General features: G+C 37.8%; 1 protein-coding gene across 3 annotated transcripts in view; it reads right to left on the bottom strand.

Annotated features, from left to right (window-relative positions):
* Positions 1-69: 69 nt before the first annotated feature.
* Positions 70-16,086, bottom strand: part of USP46 (ubiquitin specific peptidase 46) — a 34,504-nt gene continuing 18,487 nt past the window's right edge. For 2 of the 3 annotated variants that reach the window (XM_054203490.1, XM_054203492.1), the window contains 5 exons: positions 14,773-14,849; positions 9,574-9,657; positions 9,081-9,278; positions 8,160-8,238; positions 70-7,178 (listed from right to left, as the gene is read on the bottom strand). In XM_054203490.1, coding sequence (XP_054059465.1) covers positions 7,077-7,178; positions 8,160-8,238; positions 9,081-9,278; positions 9,574-9,657; positions 14,773-14,849 — 540 coding nt within the window. In that variant the 3' untranslated portion in view covers positions 70-7,076. The remainder of the gene's footprint in view (positions 7,179-8,159; positions 8,239-9,080; positions 9,279-9,573; positions 9,658-14,772; positions 14,850-16,086) is intronic. The other variant, XM_054203491.1, reaches the window with a different exon arrangement.

The following is a 16,086-nucleotide window of genomic DNA, read 5'->3' as shown; positions in this document are numbered from 1 at the left end:
GACAGCTATGTTTGATTTTGGTTCTTTAAACGATTCTGAAGGAATAACAAGAATCCATTTAGACGAGAGTAAGAAACTCCAGCCTTTTATTTACCTCACTTTTGAGAAAGTAAATTGTGTTTGCTAATGAATAACTTCAGGAAAATGAGCAGACTACAGGAACCTCACAGTTCTCTGACAGAATTTTAAACCTCATTAGCAAAAGCCTTTCCCATTCCGGTAGTCACAGGTAAAAATCCCAGGCTTGGGAATCTTGTTGAAGAATCCCAATCCTGCAAAATGTAGTTCAATTCTGGCTGCTTTTTATTCTCTTCAGTTTTAGCTGTTCTCAATAACGTTGGCAAGGTCAGTGACGTGCTTTAGCCAGGTACAGCTCACCCACGCAGCTGTGTGTATATTCCACCAAGACGACTCACGGACTGCATGCAAAATTTGTTCCCTTGAGATGCTTCGGAGGCAATTAGCCCAGGTGGTGAAGTATTCTCTGAAGCCGCTTAAAATGCAATGACTCCGTTAAATGAAATAAAAAGGGAGCCTCAGCAGCCTTGCCAGCTGTAAGAATGCAGGTACCTGCCATTCGGAAGCATGTTGTGTAACAACCAACACCGACGGGCGGCCTTAGTCTGGCTCCAGCTGAATTCAAAGCAAGTTGAATGGAAGCAAGGTCAGCCAGGGAGTTTATTTTATGTAAAATATAAACATGTTAACAGGAGAAAATACTGTTTTCTTATGTTACAACCTTAATAACCAACATGAGATTTATCTTACATTTCTGCAGGTAGTGCAGGGTTTAATTACATGTACATGATTAAAAAGAGCAGATACTCAACTGTACACGTACACCGTGTATTGTACGATTTACTAGAAATTCAGTATTTTTATGTATCCCCAATTGTGTGCCTAATAATTTTACTACCTCTTACTCCATTTAAAAAGCTAGCACAAAATATTTCAGTTGTTTTATTATGATTGTATCGTTTTGACAAGGTAGAGAGGGACTACATATTTACAAACAGATATACATATTCAAAGCCTCCGAAAAACCAAGCCTTTCTGTATTTCTTCCTCTTCTCTTTCTTTTTCCCCCTACCCCACACAAATATTTGAACAGCGTACGGTGACTTTACTCCTAAAGAGTCATGGATAAGTTATGGGGCTTGTGTTATCTTTTCTTTAACAAAAGCCATTGAAGCTAGAAAATTGTCTCCAGGGAAAGCGCTTGAACCTGCAACGTGGCTGCCCTGATGTTGCTCTTGCTGTTAGGAGAGTTGAGATGACTAGGAAACAATTTAGAATGTGGACACAGTCTGCCGTGGGACATCTGCAAATATGAACACCTTTGCAAATACAAAGCTGAGGTATAAGCTCAGCCTCTTCAAGGAATGTACACCTGTTAATGAGGTTCTGGCGAGCGGGGAGAGAGGGTTTGCAAACATTCATTATCTGCTGTGGCAAGCAAGGTGTTTTGGTGAACTGCAAGGTGTCTTCGCAAAGGTCTCCTGCGACTTTGGAACCCCTAGGAGAAGGGTTAGGATTACCTAGAGGATGGAGCACCAGCTTCAGCGGGTACAAGCTGCGGTTTAGGAAGCTGTGTGACAGTCCAGCTCCTCCTACTGACCTACCGCGCTGTCACGGAACAGTCACTTACTCTGTAACATTCTTACATACAGTGAAGTTGCCACCCGCAACTGCCCTCATCAGAAGCTCTAGGCTGTTAAATTGACCGCTGCGAATGGCACACACAAGCTAATTTATTTTACATTGTGCAATAGTCCCAGTCTTGACAACAAAAAGAAGCAGAGTTAGTAAAGAATTACAGCAACTCTGAGACTGTGAATAAAGGGAGTTATGTGCGGTTTCATATAAAATCATTCAGGCAAGACCAGCAAGCAAATCTCCTAGGGGTAAAGAATCATTAGTGTGTAAAAAGGGGTGGGCTTAGCCCAGATGGCCCCATCAGGTGGGGACATACCTCCTGATAGGTGTTATTTGACCTTGTATGCAAAAGGAGGGTGTTAATCTGAATAAGCCTTGTGGACCGGTTCAAGCAATCTCTTTGAAGAAATGCATGTTAACTGGAAAGAAATTAAAAGGGTGTCTTCCCAAGGGCTATTTAAATACTAAGTGCCATGTTAAATTGAGAAGAAATGCCTCAGCAACAGAACTGATGCAACAGGAAAAAGCCCTGGTTTTTTTCATTGATCAAAGAGAATACGAAGTCTAAAAAACTAATAACCTTTACAGTGACAGCACAGAAACTCAGTGACTTTCTGATATGATACCACAGATGTTGGCCTCTAAGAAACATCCAGTGTCTTTGATAGATGGTGTGCGTTTTTTTTTACATGAGCACCGATTCTACTTCATTATCTCTTCCCTTTATACGAGCCCAAGTGGAGAGAAGGAGGATGCAAAAAGACTGCTCTCCTTGCTAGCACTCACGCAAGGGCCAAGAATAAATGCAGCTCTTGAGATTATTCATACTTGAGACTGTACAGAGGACAGGTAAAATGGCAAAGAGTGCAGTATCTGTATCATCAGATGATTGACAGCTCACTCTGTGTTTGGTAAAAGAGAATTCTCCTGTGAGAAATGGAGCTTTTCTAAATTATAATCATTGGTAACTGTGCCACGGATTAAAGTATTACAGCAATTCTCAGCTGGGTTAGCAGGTAGAGGGCAAAACAGGCAGTGAAACATGCACTGTGAGTGCAACTCATCAGGTACACACTCCTACGTGTAGCAGAGACATAGTAAATCCTTGTTATGTACGAACAAATCTGGGCTTCCCAAATTTACAGCCCAACTAGGACTACAAGGCTAAAAATGGAAATTGGGTTGTAACTAGAGAGGTTGGATCACAAGCAAACAGCTGCAAAAGCAAAAAGACAAAGGCGAAATGTTAATCTGATTGGAATTTCACAAGATTGACATTGTTGCTTAAAGTGCTTGGGTTGATTACATTTTAAAAAAAAATAAAGTACGTAAAAATTAAAACAGAGAACTAATAGTATTAACTACATAAATTATTATACAAATACAATAACAGAGCAACAAATAAATTAAAACACACACTGATAAACGGTACCAGCAAAGAACAGGCCCACAGCCAAAACTTGTTACAATTTCCAGCACACGTTCAGCTGTAAGATGCTGCTCTCACTTGTCAGCCGCAAGCAGCAAAAGAAGAGACAAAACAAGAAGGGTTTGCTGCTGAGAGCATCACATCCCTGGCACCTGGAAGCTGTCGGCTCAGGTCCCAGGTACACGAGGCTGTAGCAGATGGGGGAATGCAATGTAATGTCTGAAGACAAAAGACAGGTTGTGGCAGCACTTTAGGACCCACCATGTAATGTAAATTTCAGTTTCGGCTTAGTTAGGTCTTTAATATATTTATTAAACTTAATGCAAAGGAAACACCTACAGCTTTATTTTCTTTCCTCCAACTGCTAAAGGAACAGGACTTTTAAGATGTAATCTAATGCTCTAATTTAACTGTAAATTATTAAAATAAAATTGACAGGAGTAATTAGGGGACTTAATTTCAACAAGGTGTTATGCTTCACTGGTATGGTTTCTCCATCACTCCCCTCTTCTGCCTCCCTCTGCTACGTCCCAAAAATAGAAATTACATAAAATCCTGACAGCCTGTTCTGTGAAACATAAAAGTTGAGGTCTGAGCTCATCCTCTAAGATAACTGATTCATCAGCACTGCAGTGCTTCATTGGCTTCGATGGAAAAACAGCACAGGACAAAAATGTTCATTTTTATAAGGAAGAACACAGTAATGAGATTTATAAATGGACAAATGCATCTCAGCAACTGTGTGTGAAAGAAGTAGAAAACTTCAGATGTCATTGGGCCCAACATACTCATAACCCAACACCGTAAGAATAGTCATTTTAGGGAAGCACAGAATACTATTAGACATCTGTGCTACAATTTTGTTTTCTAGCTGCTGGCTGAAAAGCTTTTATTGTCCTAGATATTTTTCCATTCTTTCATAAGGGAGTGGAAATCTCTACATAAGCAAAGGGAAAAAGGATTATGTTTTATTTAATCAGCTGAAATACGTTACATCATATGACTGTTCCTATGAGGATCCCAGTCCTGCAAAACCCGTGTGAATGTGCCTAATTTAACAGAGAAGGGAAGTTCTGCTGCCTAGACTGGCACTCTTCATCCAGCCATGATGGAACGCTTTTGCTGGACTGAAGTCAAGAAATTCAGCACACTGTAGATTAGATATAATTTATAGAATTGTGACTGCAATTTTAGGTTTTTAATTAAAAGAAAACTCTCCTTTGTTTAGCTAGTGTTACCATAAAGTGAGTATTCTACAATTTTTCAGAGTTGATGTCAGACCACTGATGTTGGGTTGGTGTGATACCAGTGCTGTGATCTTCTCATCGGCTACCATGAATTTAAAATGGATTTTCATATTTTAGGAAAAGATTTGTTCTAATAATTTTACTCTCATTAACATACTGCAATTATCTGTATGTTTTTACAACCTAGAGCTGTCTTGCAGCTGAGGAAAACCAAAGATTATTATCCTGTACTTTAGCATTTAAATATTGATTCATAATCCTAACACAAAAAAATCAATTTTCAGGTAAGTCGATTGAAATATGGAAAACATTTCCTAAAACTGAACTGATTTAAAAATTATTTTTATGAAAAAATGATTTTCATATAAACATGAGCCCTAAACATACAAATGATACCTCAAGAATATCTTTTTTGTTGCTTGTTTTAAAATTGAAGAACGCCCTAAGAATGTTCAGCAGTAAACTGTGAAGTACAGACCTTTGGACCAGCATTGGTTAATGCTGATCTAGAAAGTGCCTTCATTCACGAGGAAACCGTACCCATTTTAAAAGGCAAATGATTATTATATTTTTATATAGAAATTCTGAATGCTTATAAATAAATCCATTAAAGAGTGATTTGCAGGTTTAGCTTTTCAGTGGAAAAGCTCCCGGGCCTCAGTGAGAGTTGAAGTCACCTGTAAGATGTCTGTCTTCTGTCTTAGAGACAGAACATTTCATTCTAACATCAATAAAAGAGCTGGAGCTACAGCCCAATTATGCTTGTCTTGAGCCTGCACACCAACCTTCGTTCATGTGAGTGATCTCTGCTTCACCTAAGTAAATACTCTAAGGTTACATTCTATGTCTGTTTTCTTGTACCGGTATTATAACAGGATAAATCACAAATAATGTTTGATGAAAAGTCCACTTCTGTTTCTCATTCAGTTTAAAGTGCTACAGTTCCTTAGTTTACAAAATGGCCATTGATAATCCAACTGAACTTCAATTGACGTTACACTAGAAGCTAGTACTTCATTTTCACCATTATTTAACAAAAGTTATTTCACAATCACAGTAGATTACAAAGAAAAAAAAGTTATCCTCTTTCCTACACAAGACTAAAATATAAGACTTAGCTGCACTCCAAAAGCCATTTCTTGAAATGGAGTGTCGGCCATAAAGTGGCAGGCAGGCTTCTTAAAGAAAAGAAGGACCAAAAGCAACATTGTCTAATAAATACTTAACAAGAGTGAATGAAATACAACGGGTAGAAATAAATTTTGTAAGATGAGAATATTTCCTTGTAAATACTAGAACCAACTGTCAGCCCCCCTGAAGACAACGAGAGTGGTTTTGACGTTGACTTCATTGAAATAGGAATTAGGCTACTGAAGTACAAGAATTTTATGATGGAGTGAAACTGTCAAACCAAGCAAGGTAGTTACCCAGCGTTACCACTGCCTCAACCTGCTATCAATCCCTTCTCATACCCTATCGATACTTTCTTCTACATTCATTCTTTGCCAAATCCCAATATGTGAGCTCAGCAGTTTTATTTGCCAGTGCATGGCTAGTGCCAGCCAAATTCACCCAGTAAAATCACAAACTAAGCCTTTTGATGTTTTTAAAATCAGATACTCCAGAGCCCTATCTTTTTCTGTGGTGACCCAAATGCTGTCAAACATGGCCAAAATGTTAGAGATGATCTATACGTGACAGTGGGTGTAAACTAATGGTTGTTATGTACTATGTTATGTTGCTAAGGAGTGGACTCTGTCTTGAGAAATGAAAATGGGACCTACAGATATTCAGAAAATTGCAGGATCAAGCCATGTCTTACGCATTGTAGGAACAACGCTTATTAAAATGGACTGTGTAATTTCAGTCCTGATGGATATGTTTATACGCGAGCAGTGTTGCAATCTGCAAACTCAATTAAGTAAACAACGTATGATATCTTTTTAAGAGAAAGATAAGCTCAACCTCTATAAATGTAATTTATCTCTTTGTTATATGTGTCATCTGGCTCCCTTTATTCCAGTGCTCTGTAAATTCTGAAATCTCACCTCATCTGTACTATCTCATGATAAACAAAGTGACTGGACATACAGAATTACTTAGATCCACCATAATTTAATCCCCTCTATGTGAATTTTAGGCCTGAGGTTATGCACTGAAAGTTTTTAACAACCCAAAACTTAAATGATTTTGGAAGAATGTCTTCTTTTGCAGCAGAGAGTAGCACGTAAAAAAATCCCCTATACAACCACAATTCCAATCATCATGAAATAGATTTTTTTCCCTTACACTTAAAATGGGTAAGTATACGTCAGGACGTATTTAAAGGAATGCTTTGTAAATCAACACACCCCAAAGCCATTTAGAAAGTTTTAAACAATTTTGCCCTAAATGCAATGAACACTTCCATATAAAATACTACTCTAGCTGGATTGGGTTTAACAGTTGACATCCAAATCTTATTATCTGTAAATGTTAGTCCATATAAATTCCACTAAAATCTGACTGCAATTAATTCTTCAATCAGACTTAAAAACTACAAACAACCCCCCCTTCCCCAAAACAGAGTTCTGTATGTCAAAAATGGACGGTTATAGTCAATGTCACGTAGATCATTTAATAGGAGACAGAGTGTTTCATTGTTCAACCATACAAGATGTTGTCAGTGTAAAAGTCAGTTAAGGGGGGCCATCACCTTCTTTTGCGTGCAGCATCATTGTGCGCAATTGTCACAGTTTGCCAAGTCACTCTCTTGACTGATAGAATAAAATATAGCCAGACTCGGAATTTTTTGATATATCAGAGGTCAGACCATAGAATTCTTCAATAGCTTGAGCATCTATTTTCTGCAAAATAAATAAAAAATTTTAATGTGCTGTTAGGTAAAAGAAATACCAAACATGGATTAAATGACCGTATAAACACAAAGGACAAACTCAGTTATTTGTTTCAGGGTAGCAATTAGCAAATCCTGTTTGCAATTTAAGCAGTGAAAGGGTAATGTTCAGGAGCTAAGCCCTACTGGTCTCGCTCATGGAAGTCAATAGGAATGTTCATCTTAGTGAACCTAACTGAATTCGGCTTTTTCCAATAAGAGGGAGACTCCTTGGAATACAGTGGTGAACACGGTTAAAACACATATGTGACCCCATCATTCCAAGATTTCCAAAAACCCTTTTGAAGACATGCCCCATCCAGTGTCCCAGTGCTTACTTTCCTCCTTTGGATTTACTGCTGGGAAACCAGACTCAAGACCTCAATTTTGCCAAGGTGCCACAATGACATAGAAGATTTGCTTAGGAATGAATTGCAGAATGCTTAGACAGAATCTGTAATAACTTTCAGCCAGATCCTACTCTAATTTACATTCAGACAAACCCAGATCGACTACAGAATCCAGACTTTCTTGTAACTTTCCAATTGTTCAAAAATTAAAATTCAACAGCAACGCTAGCTTTCCCAAGACCAATTTTGCCAAGTGATATTGCCAAGGATTGCAACATAGTTCCTGGATATTTTAGGGTTTAATGAATTAAATTGATTTTATTAGATATAGAAAACATTCCAAATTAAACCCTTGAAGTCTGATATTAAAAATGTCTGAAATAAAACACCCCCTCTGACATTGACAGAGTAAGAACTACAGGACTAAAAATTTTGGTTGCAATCTTACTTTTTAACAGAGTTGAGCTAAATGTCACATTACAACCAAACTGTGGCTTTGCAGACTAATAATCTATACCTAGATCTGGATCAGAATTTTAACCCCAAGTAGATACGAGAACATAAACACAAAAAGTTGTGCTCAAGACCTTCAGTATACTGACCTCTACAATGTCATCATCAAACAAGAGCCAAAATCCATGACTTTTCACGATAGTAATATAATGCCCCCGATTTGGTCCACTAGAAAATGAAACAAAAACACAACCCGCAAAATATTAGAAGATACTATTGAGTGTATTTTGATGAGTCACATTTCTATATGCAAGCAGACTGAATTATAACTAAATGTTATGAAAAACATAGTAAACCCACCCCTGAAGGTACAACAGACATTTACTCCTTTCCCCTTTTTACAGACTTGTTGCAAAGATTTCATCAACTGAAAGCTAAATGTCTTGTTTTCATGTGTGCCATGACCATTTGCAAATTAACCTATAGAACACTTAACCTATTGAACATGCTCATGGCATGACTGTTGCAAATACTTTAAAAACATTATGAGCTGAATTTAAGGGGGCAAATTGTTTGGTATCCACCCTGAATATTTAGGTACGTACAGTCTTTGAGAAGAGGGAGAACAAGTCATATTCCTAGAAAGCCAAGGATTTTTCTGTTTGTTTCATATTTGACAATACCCCATATGTGAGAAGCTTTATTAAAGCTATCAGTTTCATTGCCTTGACAGGAGACCAAGGTGATCTGTTGTAAGGCCTACATGCTAGCAGAGTCTAGCATTCACAGTGTCCTGGCTCCAAGCTCTCTCAGTGGGCCGATGAGGAAGGAGACAGCTCCATTAATTTAAGCCAATCTTGTGAATTTGGAGGCCTGAGATGTTATTTTTTAACCAAGTACAGATTTCCTATGAGTGGGGATGGATAAGAGGTTCAGGCCAAGACACAGGCAAGTTGGTGCAGCTGGAGGCTTTATGTCCTCCCTCCCACTCTCCCCACATTTTGTCAGGCACGCCTCTGCCCTTGGCAAATGTCTGGCAATAGCTCAAGATATACATGAAAGTATCTTACCTTCCACAGTGAACAACAACAGCTACCAAGTCGTACATCCGATCTAAGTTGACAGCATCGCCAGATGTGTTGAAGAGACGTAACTCCAGAGGAAATACTACACGGTACGATAGCTTAGTATACCTGTGCAATTGCTCCATATACTTGAATCTCTTGAGGTGTAAGGCAAGAATCATTGGCAGTTTTTTTACTCTCATCCTGTGAAACCATTAGAGCACACATGGTAAAGACTTGACCAGTTCAAAGCCATTCTGTCTTTCCTTAATGACTAACCATTTGCATTATAAAAGCACTTTGTGAGTCACCGTAGTCAACTAGCAGTAGCTTCTAGACTAAGATGCATGTAATAGATTTCAATCTATCTGTAGGTTCTCTGGCCCACACAGAGGATGCGGCTGGGGTGTAAGCCTTCTTGGTATCTAAACACAATAAATACCAAGAGGTTTGTCAAAGCCCAGGAGGGACATGGTGAAATAGCCTGCTCTTTGCTTACCTTTTCTGTGCCTCTTGTTTACTGCAGCAAGTTTCACAGTAGTATTTCTGTTCACTACATAATGTCTCTGTGTTACTGAAGTCTCTGCAAGTAAATACAATTGTCAGTTCTTAAAGGATCTTAACACTTTTGCCCCACTTGGGCTGATGAACTGGAACCCTAAAAAGACATACAGGATGAAATCCTCTCTCCACTGAGTCCTGTTTTCTAAAACACCTAAAGCAACCGCACAGGGTTTGCAAAAGAACTTAAGGTATCTGGCTGCTATGACAGCCCTGTATTAGGAGGTAAGAACTCCATATGATACAGGTCAGGTGTCTCAAAATAGGACTTATATCCTGGTCTCTTACATGTCAAGAGGTTGCCTAGACTTGGGTGTATTCACTCAATCCATCCAGTCCCTTTTAAATTATTTGCAGAAAGGAACAGCTTCAAGTGCACTTGTATCATCCCCAAATAACTCACATTTGTGCTGTTCTTCTGTAAGATAGGTTTGAATCCTCTTACACAGAAGAAATAAATTGAACTCAGTTTTCTGCATCCTCTGACTTCTTGAACTGTCATCCAGCAGTTATTTGATTATACCTTCTTGTTGTCAAAAAAGGAAAGTGTCAGCTAGTATAAAAGATTTTGTAAATCCTGATCAAGTAAATACACTTGGAAATGTTTCTGGACTGAGCTTTTGAAGTGAGAGGCAGAGGAAGGCTGGTTTGATAATGTCTCTCAATTCACATAAAAGATTTGTCGGAAGTCACAGTGCTGATATGCTTTGGAACAGAATTTTAGGCACCTAAAAACTTAACTGTAAAAAAAATTACAGTAATTTTTTGCCACCTCTAGTGTCACATTGCAGCTGAGCAGGTGTTTTCAGAACTGTAAATGCAGACATAAGCACCTATCTTCCACTTGAACACGGAGGTTTTCTTGTGAGTTTGGGCCTTAAATAGATATATCTGAAGTATAGAACTCTTCTGTTGAACACCCACATTGTACCTCATAGACCTCTGAACTCCAGACAAATTCTGACCCATTTGGACCAAATAAACTCCATTCTACCATTGCAGTTCATGCACACAGAGGCTGAAGCTGCACTGTCTGCAAGTTCAGCCTGCTCTCACAGTAGGCAGCACCAGAATCATCTGACAAAGGCAAAGGAAGGATTCTGGACAATTATTTCTTCCTGGTATCATCACCACAGGGATAGATGGGAGAGTTGAAGATGACATAGATTGCCAGGGCAATTGCCAGGTATTAGAACTAATTTACGTAACTTCATAAAGGGGGAGGATTTTCCATTTTCAAGTTTTAAGTTCTTTAAGGTTGACAAAGCATGACAGAGAGGCACTTCATATGGATGAGTAATATTTATACTAACTGAGAATGCTTTTACTTGAGTTTTTTCTTTAAATAATTTGATCAGAAAGTTCTGAAATTTAGGACAAAGTACATCTCTTGAAAGGTAAGTTGCAACAAAACTTTCATCATAAGTATAATTTTTAAACTAAAATAAAAATAAAGCATGATCACTGGAAAGTATTTGCTTCAGTGGTAAACATGGACCTCAAATATCTGATTTCACATTTGAATTTAAAGACAAAATGAACTGAATTCAGCCAATTCCTCCAAAAAACACGGTAACCTTTCAGGGAATCATAAGTGAAGAGACGAAACATTGGAAGAGATTAGAGACAGGTTATATGTGTGGGGAACATAATGCTACATGATTCAGTAGAATGTCCTTGTGTAGGTTTTAGGTCTTCTGTTAAGGAAAGAGTCTGATGTTTATTTTCAAAGCCTAAAGTCTCAACTCAAAAAAAAAAACAAACCCACAAATAAACTTGTGGAATTTATTAGTTTTCTTCCCACCTCAAAGTGAAGCAATGGAAAGAATATTTTTCTAATATAAAGAAACATGTACAGATGGTAGAAATTTGATAGATATCAGTTTGTTCTATGCCAAGCCTCCCATGAAAATGAATTAATCTCACAGAGTTTCTGAATTCCTCCTAAAATGTAGTAATTATTCTGAAAGCAATAATATCTAACATTTTAAATGATAAGTTGACTGCTATGGGAATTATGTCTGTGAAACCCAGAGAAATATGCAAATACTTGATAAGCTGAGGGGCATTCCCTTACGTGTCCCTTAGTGTTTGTTCTGTTGTTCCTTTGTCTTCTACTTCCACCTGACAGGCTGTTACCCTGTTCTACCAAAGCACGGAATGTAGAGGTGCTCCTAATTAACTTATTCAGCACATACTAATTCCTTTTTCTGTACCCGGAACAGAACCGGTGGCATAATTATAAGCAATAATTCTTCCCTTGGGGGAAGGGAGGTACGTGGTTGAGAATGAGATGCTTTTGCTGCCCTTTACAACTGCAACTTCAGTAGCTGTTTCATCACTTGAGAATTTTCAGCATGGCACTTGTAATAGATGTTGAACAGTTAAAAACAACAGATCATTGACTGGAGTTCACGCAAAGTCTGAATGTACAAGAGCTATAGGCTTGAGGGACTTTTCTCTATACCTGCAGAGCTAGTTTCAAGACATTTCTAACTCTTTCCCGTTCCATTAACAGGCCAATCAGCATTCTGTTTATACGGTACTTTAACAGGAGAATGGAATTTTTTTATCTTGCAGAGTTTTTCTTTAATTTGCCTTTTTGATGCAGTAGCACTTAAAGCTGTAAAGACACAGCAAAGCACTTATTAAAAAAAAAAAAAGGAAACAGCAAAGTTTACAAAAAGAGTAACAACTTACGTGGCCGTTCCTATTAACAGAAACCACAAAAGCACTTATGCTTTGTTTAATAATGCATAATTGTGCACCACAGAGCAACAAGAGGAAATCCATATTCTAACTGGATATATGTTTTCTAAACAGAAGTAGACATGCTGCTAGTGTAAAAGACAATCAGAATAGATGATAGGTGATGACTCTCTTCCTGTATAATCTGTAAACAGCAACCTGCACCTCCCACTCCAAGAAAAGAGAAACTGGGGTTTTGCTTCCCTTTATTTCCGAAAAGAACAATGGGTGGACTTCAAAATGCACGTCATTCTGCTGGACTAAAGGCAGATCCTGTACTGGGATGTATAAATAAACTTTTAGAGCATCCATTCTTCACAGGGTTGTGTAGATCTCTGCTGGAACGCTGCGCCTAATTTTAGGCAACTGCACTTCAAGAAAGATAGAATTCGAGAGAGAGGTTCAATCGGAGAGAAGGCTGAAGAGTAAAGAACATGAGCAGAGATGTAGAGAAGATAGCCTGTGAAGGAAAGGTTGAATGACCTTAGGCTGTTCAACTTAATAAGAAAGTGATGATGTTCTTCCTGTATGTAAACAGCTGCTGTAAGAGGAAGGGGAGCAACCCCTGGTTTATGTCCAGAGTACACAGAGCAGGTAGAAATGGGCTTCAACTGAAACAAGGAAGATTCAAGTTACACAGTGGGGAAAACTTGTTAGTAGTAAGAACAGGAAGGACTGGGATGGGCAATCAAGCTACTACTGCAAAAAGATCTTTTGGAACAGGTTGGACAAGCATCCCATCTGAGGAGGAGATAGGGGCTACCCTCTTGGTGTCCCTTTCACCTCCACCATTCACCTGTTGGTTGCAGTAGTGCAGATGCAGTTCTTCCACATCTTAAGTTACAGCCACTGGCTGTCCAGTAGTAGGAATGCTATCGGTACTTCTACTGAAGCACTCTACGCCTTTGCATAAATGGCCTTTCCAAATAAAACATTTCCAGGAAGCTTAACGACTAAGAAATTAAATTAAAAAATTGAAGTTGAAGGACAGATGGTAACAGCAGAGGTTTCTAACAAGTTAACCAGGATAACCTGTAAGAAGAAGTCAGTGCTCAGTCTCCAGTAACTGTGTATCACAGAATCAAATAACAACTCAGGTTAGAAATGACCTCAGAAGATACACACTTCAGCGTCCTTGCATGTCAGTGTGATTTCAAACTGACTTTGAACCATAAGGAAAGGTAAGCAATGCTGACAAAAACAAGTTCAAAGTAGTGGCTACAGCAAAGAACTTAAAAGTATGCAAACAAAATCCTGTTGTACCAATACTGGTTCAATTATTGCTGCCCATGAACAGACAAAGAGACAACGGGGCAAAAGAGAAAATAATTCACTCCTTTCCAAAGCTGCTTTTCAGCTTTCTCACCTTTTAATATGAGTCTAGTTACCGCAGTGTGGACTACTTGAGGTCTAAGGACTGCTATAGTATCCTACAGGACACCAAACAGAAGTTGAGAAGGAAAAATCTTACTGGATCTAGCACTTAAAAGTGTACGAGAAGTTACTTACTACAGTTGTGGTATCCACAGAGAAATCACTGCTTTCTGACTCAGGAAATGGTTAGTACCTCACATGCTTTCTCTTTCTGTAACTCTCAGCTTGGGGTGAGATGCCAGGCAACCCTTCCTAGGCATTCCAGAATAACTGCTAAATGGAATATCAAACCTAGTAACAATTTTGGAACTTGAAAGAGCAATTTGACCAATTGATAATCATTACATTAGAGCAGCAACGTATTGTCTTAAATCTAGGTACCGGTTTATTTTATCAATGTCAAAACTCCGGATATTTTAAATCTCTCAGAATAATCATCCATGCAAGTCTGAAAATTATGTTGATCTTTGGAGTATTTGTTTTATAGTTTATAGGAGCAGAACTGAAACTTAGAATAAAAGACTTCTCCCCGTAATTTTGGGATGAGACACAGAATAAGAAACTTCTACGTCAGAAAAGTAGATTTTTGAAATCTTATGCCCTCTAGGGACTCTAGCACTCATTCTGCAAAGCACACACTTAACTTTTAATATGCACATAAGTCCTAATCAACAAAGCACTTGAGCAGAAGCTTAAAGATAAGCACACTTAAATCCCTTTGAAGCCAATTATTATTCTGCAGCAATTCTTCCTGATGACAAGGCAATCAATTATTTTCCCCAAGAGATGATTTTTTTCTCTTTCAAACACATACATTGAGCGAGAAAGTCAGTAAAACAAAATACTTTAATGTATATTTTGTCATTAAAGGAAACATCCAGTTTACAGTCTTTTTCTTCTCCTTAGGAAAAGCTCAAAACCCAATGTTATTCGACTTCTCTTTTCTGTACCTATTAGACTTGGGAATTTAGCAAAGTCAGACAGAACTATCTGCCAAAGAGATGCATTCATTTACCTTAGACAGTGTGTAATTGATGTGTTCTGCTCCACATCAACAGAAAGGTCAAGAAAATCTTCATCTTTGCTACTAACCTGTTGCAAAAAATATACATGTGAAACAGAGACTTAGTAAAATGCCATACGTCTAAATGTGGTTCCTATCTATGCAGAAATAAATTACACAAAAATAATTAATTTCAATGGTTTTACATTTTTTTCTACTTCAGCATGACTATATTTATTAGTAATTATTATTTATTGGTAGAGACCAATCCAGCTTTCATATAATCTGACTTCCGACTGTTCCACTTAACGCATGCCTACCCACCATGGGCCAGTGACCGCAGTCTACTGTTCATTAAAGGGAGATCATCATCCCCTATATCAGCTGTGACTGGTGCATTGCGTATGTTCTCTTGTTATGCAACACAGCCTAGTTTCTTATTTTACTGGAATTTTCTTTACCCTTTGTATAATACTTTACACTATATAACTAGAATTTATACCCTAAATAATTATTTCCACTATTATGGATGCAATGAAGATATTTTCCAAATAAGCATCTGTCAAGAAATATCATATTTAACCATGTTATGTTGTCTCTCCAATAAGCATTCAAAAGGCTGGCTTTATATTTCTGGTTGACACAGATGGATTTCGCCATTGAATATTGTTCCTGGTCAATAATTTTGATTAAAAAATTAAAAGATTAAAGGTAAAAATGGCAAAGTAATAATATTTTGCAAAATCATTTCAATTTTGCTGGTTTTTTTTAGAGAGAACAAGAGGAGAAAAATTCTAATAAAGATTTTTTATTTTAAAAAATAACCTCAAACATTTTCAGAATGACAAATCTTGATTTTTGCTTTGAAAATGATTTTTCACTTAGAGTGTTCAATCTTGAAGACGAAGTAATGTAAAAAAAAAGTCATCCAAATGGATAATTGCTGTAATGCTTCAACTGAATCAAAAAGACTGCAGAGTTACTTACTGAACATGAATTTAGTCATCTTTATAACAATTAATTCTGTTTATAATATGCTGCAGGAACATTCCATATTTTGCCCCCTATGACTGCATTTTCTTAGAAGAACTAAATCGAACTAAATCTAGTAACTACATAGGATAGTGAAGTTCAAATCAAGAACTTCAGTGAGGGGTTGAATCCATTGTTCTGATGCAAGTCCCTCGTGCTCAGATTTCTGCAATTCTAGGGATGTGAAAGTTATGTACTACTTTCAGCTCATCTTTGTGTTATGTCAGGGATCCTATAAACACGGCGAATGCAGCCCATATCAGTCCAGATGAACACTTTTAGCAGGATGAATTT

Source organism: Rissa tridactyla, chromosome 5 (assembly GCF_028500815.1).
Source record: "Rissa tridactyla isolate bRisTri1 chromosome 5, bRisTri1.patW.cur.20221130, whole genome shotgun sequence".
Lineage (NCBI taxonomy): Eukaryota > Metazoa > Chordata > Aves > Charadriiformes > Laridae > Rissa > Rissa tridactyla.
This window is presented reverse-complemented; position numbering and strand designations above follow the sequence as displayed.